The sequence below is a fragment of the Heterodontus francisci genome, chromosome 27, assembly GCF_036365525.1.
Source record: "Heterodontus francisci isolate sHetFra1 chromosome 27, sHetFra1.hap1, whole genome shotgun sequence".
In the NCBI taxonomy this organism is placed as follows: domain Eukaryota; kingdom Metazoa; phylum Chordata; class Chondrichthyes; order Heterodontiformes; family Heterodontidae; genus Heterodontus; species Heterodontus francisci.
The window spans coordinates 8623137-8629465 of NC_090397.1; the positions used below are offsets into that span (position 1 = coordinate 8623137).

The 6329-nt window shown below is 43.1% G+C and overlaps 1 protein-coding gene across 1 annotated transcript in view; it reads left to right on the top strand.

The window, feature by feature from the left end:
- lta4h (leukotriene A4 hydrolase) overlaps positions 1 to 6019 on the top strand; it is a 75713-nt gene extending 69694 nt beyond the window's left edge. Inside the window, exons 18-19 of the mRNA XM_068058768.1 lie at positions 3703 to 3807; positions 5666 to 6019. Of these exons, the coding sequence (XP_067914869.1) occupies positions 3703 to 3807; positions 5666 to 5783 (223 nt within the window). The 3' untranslated portion in view covers positions 5784 to 6019. The remainder of the gene's footprint in view (positions 1 to 3702; positions 3808 to 5665) is intronic.
- The last annotated feature ends 310 nt before the right edge of the window (positions 6020 to 6329 follow it).

The following is a 6329-nucleotide window of genomic DNA, read 5'->3' on the forward strand; positions in this document are numbered from 1 at the left end:
AAAATGAACCAGGGCTACTGGCTCTCATCACAATTCAGTTGAATCTCTGTTCTCTGTTGAAAAAGTGTGTGTGTTTGTGCATGTTTGTTTGGGGAAGGGGGGGGCGGGGAGGAGGAGGAAATTCTGGGAAAATGAGAATTTGCCCATCTGTGGTAGCCCCATCTTGCCGTGTTCAAGCAACCTGTCCACCCTGGCTGCAGAGGCTTGCACATGATGAATGATCACTTGAGTGAGGTACTGGAGGGTGTTATGACCAGGTGAGAAAGAGTTCTAGGGTTCGCTTTCAGTCATGTTCACCGCTTTCCAATTAGAAGGCAAAGAAACCAGCGCAAACAGGCCTTCTTAGGTTTAAAGAAGAAAGGTGAAATTTTATGGTTAGCACTGCAGCCTCTCAGCTCCAGCGACCCGGGTTCAGTTCTGGGTACTGCCTGTGCGGAGTTTACAAGTTCTCCCTGTGACCGTGTGGGCTTCCGCTGGGTGCTCCGGTTTCCTCCCACAGCCGAAGACTTGCAGGTTGATAGGTAAATTGGCCACTGTAAATTGCCCCCAGTGTAGGTAGGTGGTAGGAGAATGGTGGGGATGTGGTAGGGAATATGTGGTTAATGTAGAATTAGTATAAGTGGGTGGTTGTTGGTCGCCACAGACTCGGTGGGCCGAAGGGCCTGTTACAGTGCTATATCTCTAAATAAATAAATAAAAATTAAACTCTAGTTCGGTTCATGCCCTAAGGCTTTCTATAGGTATATCAGGAATAAAAGAATGATAAGAGTTAGAACAGGGCCAATCAAGGATAGTAGTGGGAAGTTGTGTGCGGAATCAGAGGAGATAGGGGAAGCGTTAAATGAATATTTTTCGTCAGTATTTACAGTAGAGAAAGAAAATGTTGTCGAGGAGATGACTGAGATACAGCCTACTAGGCTAGATGGGATTGAGGTTCACAAGGAGGAGGTGTTAGCAATTTTGGAAAGAGTGAAAATAGATAAGTCCCCTGGGCCAGATGGGATTTATCCTAGGATTCTCTGGGAAGCCAGGGAGGAGATTGCAGAGCCGTTGTTGTTGATCTTTATGTCGTCATTGTCGACAGGAGTAGTGCCGGAAGACTGGAGGATAGCAAATGTTGTCCCCTTGTTCAAGAAGGGGAGTAGAGACAGCCCTGGTAATTATAGACCTGTGAGCCTTACTTCGGTTGTGGGTAAAATGTTGGAAAAGGTTATAAGAGATAGGATTTATAATCATCTTGAAAAGAATAAGTTCGTTTGCGATAGTCAGCACGGTTTTGTGAAAGGTAGGTCGTGCTTCACAAACCTTATTGAGTTTTTTGAGAAGGTGACCAAACAGGTGGATGAGGGTAAAGCCGTGGATGTGGTGTATATGGATTTCAGTAAGGCGTTTGATAAGGTTCCCCACGGTAGGCTATTGCAGAAAATACGGAAGTATGGGGTTGAAGGTGATTTAGAGCTTTGGATCAGAAATTGGCTAGCTGAAAGAAGACAGAGGGTGGTGGTTGATGGTAAATGTTCATCCTGGAGTTTAGTTACTAGTGGTGTACCGCAAGGTTCTGTTTTGGGGCCACTGCTGTTTGTCATTTTTATAAATGACCTGGATGAGGGTGTAGAAGGGTGGGTTAGTAAATTTGCGGATGACACGAAGGTCGGTGGAGTTGTGGATAGTGTCGAAGGGTGTTGTAGGGTACAGAGGGACATAGATAGGCTGCAGAGCTGGGCTGAGAGATGGCAAGTGGAGTTTAATGCGGAGAAGTGTGAGGTGATTCACTTTGGAAGGAGTAACAGCAATGCAGAGTACTGGGCTAATGGGAAGATTCTTGGTAGTGTAGATGAACAGAGAGATCTTGGTGTCCAGGTACATAAATCCCTGAAAGTTGCTACCCAGGTTAATAGGGCTGTTAAGAGGGCATATGGTGTGTTAGCTTTTATTAGTAGGGGGATCGAGTTTCGGAGCCACGAGGTCATGATGCAGCTGTACAAAACTCTGGTGAGGCCGCACCTTGAGTATTGCGTGCAGTTCTGGTCACCGCATTATAGGAAGGATGTGGAAGCTTTGGAAAGGGTGCAGAGGAGATTTACTAGGATGTTGACTGGTATGGAGGGAAGGTCTTGCGAGGAAAGGCTGAGGGACTTGGGGTTGTTTTCGTTGGAGAGAAGGAGGAGGAGAGGTGACTTAATAGAGACATACAAGATAATCAGAGGGTTAGATAGGGTGGATAGTGAGAGTCTTTTTCCTCGGATGATGATGGCAAACACGAGGGGACATAGCTTTAAGTTGAGGGGTGAAAGATATAGGACAGATGTCAGAGGTAGTTTCTTTACGCAGAGAGTAGTAGGGGCGTGGAAAGCCCTGCCTGCAACAGTAGTAGACTCGCCAACTTTAAGGGCATTTAAGTGGTCATAAGATAGACATATGGATGAAAATGGAATAATGTAGGTCAGATGGTCGGCGCAACATCGAGGGCTGAAGGGCCTGTACTGCGCTGTAATGTTCTAATTCTAAAAAAAAAATTCTAATACCCGACGTGCCCACACTAGCATGGATACGTGATACACACATGCAAATAGAGACGGAAAAGAGCAGAAGAAAAATTAAAGTGGAAAGGTTTGAGGCAGTTTCTGAAGAGTTGTTGTTCCGGTTCTTCGAGCTCACTGTAGAGTCCTTTTGTTGGTAGATCTTGCTTTTCGCTGGAGCCCAGTATTCTTCTTAAACCTTGTTCACTGTAGGAGACTTTTCTCTCTTGTGGTTCATGTGACTTCAGTCGGTTTTTGGAGTTCCATGAGAAAGAGATGGGAGCAGACAGGACAGGAGAGGAGGTCTGCTTCAGTCCAGGAACGTTCTGCCTTCTTCCAGTTCAAACACTCTACAATTTAAAACTCCCCAAGTTGGCCAGCAAGGTAGTTACGTGACTGACGAGTATAACCACTTCTGGCTTTGTGGATTGTCTTGGAGCAGGGGATAGCTCCTTTGTTCCCAAGCACTGTCTGTTAATATGCAAAAATGTCTTTCCAGTCAGGGGCCTGGCAACCCTTGACACAAGCCTTTTCCGCTTCCCAGCAACAATTTGAAATTAAATGTCCACGTGGAGAAATTAATGTGCCTCATTCTTGGCAGGTGGGGGCCTGCATATCAAGGGTTAATCACTGCCTGTGGAATAGGCATCCCAACATGAGTCAGTGCTTTCGGAAGAGATAGTGGGGGAGAGGAAAATAGGGAAGAATTCTAAAGAAGTACAATCTTGTAAGGTACACCATATTTTGTTAAATTATTTCACGAGAAATGTCAGAAATTACAAATGAATGGCAGAATGCTGCAAAATATATTGATTATGGGTCCGTCATTTTGAGGGCATCACACAAGAGGTGTATGCAATCTCATTGTATATTTTGAAGTTTTGTGCTTAAAATACGAATTATTTGGTTAATTTAAATTAAGCAATGTAAATAACACAGCAAGATAGGAATTTAGAGCTATTGAATTGAGTCCACCAAGAGCAGTAGAACCATAAAAGTGTACAGCACACAGAAGCCATTTGCTCCATCGTATCTGCTGAGCACTGTAAAACTACTCCCATAGCCCTGTAAACTATATCCCTTCATGTTATTTAATATTTTTGAATTTAGCGGTAGAAAACGGAAGCAATTTTATTTAATTTCTTTGCTTGAAAAACTCAAGTTTTTTTCCCTTCCTCTCAAGATGGTTGCGATTGTGCCTCCGAGCTCACTGGGAAAAAGCTATTCCTCTTGCTTTGGACATGGTTACTGTACAGGGCAGAATGAAGTTCACTCGTCCTCTTTACAGGTATCATTTCCATTTGAAATTAAATAATTGCTGTGTAATCTTCATTTTATTATATTGGACAGCACTGGACTTTCAGTTAATGTGTAAGATACAGGTTGGAAATACAAATAAAATAGAAGACTGCTTAAGAGATTTTAAATATTAAAATCATAGCTACTTTTGGATGTCGAAGTTTAGCAATATTTTAAACCACCGACTTGTACTTCTTTGGGAAAGTAAAATGTCCCAGGGCATTTCACAGGAGCATTATAAATCAAAAGTTGACACCAAGCCACGTAAGGTGATATTAGGGCAGATGTCCAAAAGTTCGGTCAAAGAGGTCGGTTTTATGGAGCGCCTTAAGGAGGAAAGAACAGTAGAGGGAGGGAATTTCAGAGCTTAGGCCTTGGCAGCTGAAGGCATGGCCATCAACAGTGGAGAGATTAAAATTGGTGATGCTTGAGGCCAGCATTAGTGGAGCTCAGATGATTGTAAGGCTGGAGGAGATGAGCGATAGGCAGGAGCGACGCCTTGGAGGGATTTGGAAACAAGGATGAGAATTTTAAAGTTAAGGTATTGCTTAAACAGGAGCCATTGTAAGTCACTGAGCACAGGGGTGATGAGTGGGTGGGACTGGGTACAAGTTGGGACACAGACAGCAGTTTTGGATGACCTCAAATTTAGGGAGGGTAGAGTGTGGGAGGTTGATCAGAAGATGCACTGGAATAGTCAAATCTGGAGGCAAGAATGACCATGATTACTTGTGTGTAGTATCGAAAAGTATTTAACTTCTGAAGTTTTATTGTCTGATTTTCTACAATTTAATGAACAAACTGAGTGACCGAGAAATTAAGCAATAACTTAGACAAGAGGAAGGAAGTTATTGTTTTTAAGTGGATGTAAGCCATTAAAAGACAGCTTGCAGCATTGTATAAACATGCATCTGGATGTGTCATTGATAATTTGGATTGGTGCTGAGCGAACTGTTTAGCTGCCAAATGTTCCAATTATTTTCTGGGGAGCCAAAGGGCAGATGATCAGTACAAACAAGCAAGTACAGCACCCTAAGCTGTTTTTTCCAAAAGTTGCTGGGTGATATCATACCTTGCATTGTGATCAGACAATCCCTGTATACTGTGAACTTTGTCACCCTGTTTATTTGGCCAACTTTCCTGTGTACGTATCCTGTGTACGGGGCGGTGCAGTGGTTAGCACCGCAGCTCCAGCAACCCGGGTTCAGTTCCGGGTACTGCCTGTGCGGAGTTTGCAAATTCTCCCTGTGACTGTGTGGGTTTTCGCCGGGTGCTCCAGTTTCCTCCCACAGTCAAAGACTTGCAGGTTGATAGGTAAATTGGCCATTGTAAATTGCCCCTAGTGTAGGTAGGTGGTAGGAGAATTCAGGGAAGGTGGGGATGTGGTAGGGTATATGGGATTAATGTAGGATTAGTATAAATGGGTAGTTGATGGTCGGCACAGACTCGGTGCGCCGAAGGGCCTGTTTCAGTGCTGTATCTCTCTGACTCTGACATATGAATACACCATGAAAAATATACCAGCTTCAAAATACTGAGATATTTTAATCCATGCTTACTGCTCCTTGAGTGTTGCTCATGGCCACTAGCTCTCAATCTTATTAAAAGTACCAGGAAAAGTGCAACAGAACATTTGTAGGAGAGTGTGGATCACTTGTTTCCCTCTTTACATTGCAAGTATTTGTAACGTTTGCAAATATTAATATGGAAACTCAGATGCCTGAATCCAAGACTGTATGCAAAGGCAGTAATGTGTCTGTAAAGACAATTTTCCTGTGTTTAGATGGTGCATTAATAGTGTGTATGTCTACTGACTTCATGTGTTTGTTTTTAAATGAATGCTACAGGGATCTGTACAACTTTGAAAAGGCTCGCCCGCAAGCAATTGAAACCTTTATGAAGAACAAGCCCTGCATGCACCCAATCACAGCTACACTGGTAGCCAAGGACCTCCACCTTGTCTAATAATGGACCATTACTGCAGGAGCAGTCACTTTTCAGATTACAATGAAAAATAAAGCACTTTGGTTACAGTGGCACCTTCCCAACAGATTATGATCAAACTAGTAGTTGATTCTAATCAGTTTTCAGCAATTTAAAGTAAAATATAATTGTTCTATTGGAGACCTTAAATTTAGAATGAATTGCATTGTTCTGTGGAATAATTAAGTGCATTGTTTGAAATAAAACTGTTGATCTTCTGTTGTTTCTCCTTTGCTTTTGTCTTTCCTCGTGTCTTAAGGGATGAGTCCATAGGACACAGGTTTGAATCGATATGGCAGACAGTTGGTTTAGCCATTCATCGCCAGATCTGAATGGACTGTATAAAGCAGTATTGGGTTCTGCTTTTGTCTGCAAAAACTGCTGACTTCCAGGATCAGCCTGGAATGCAAAGATTACTTTTGACTTATTTTCTCCACTGCAAGCTGTCTTCTTAACCCCCTTCCCCAATATCTCCCCCATCCTTACCTCCAACAAGTGCGAAGAGCTTGTAGACAACTTTGAAACTAA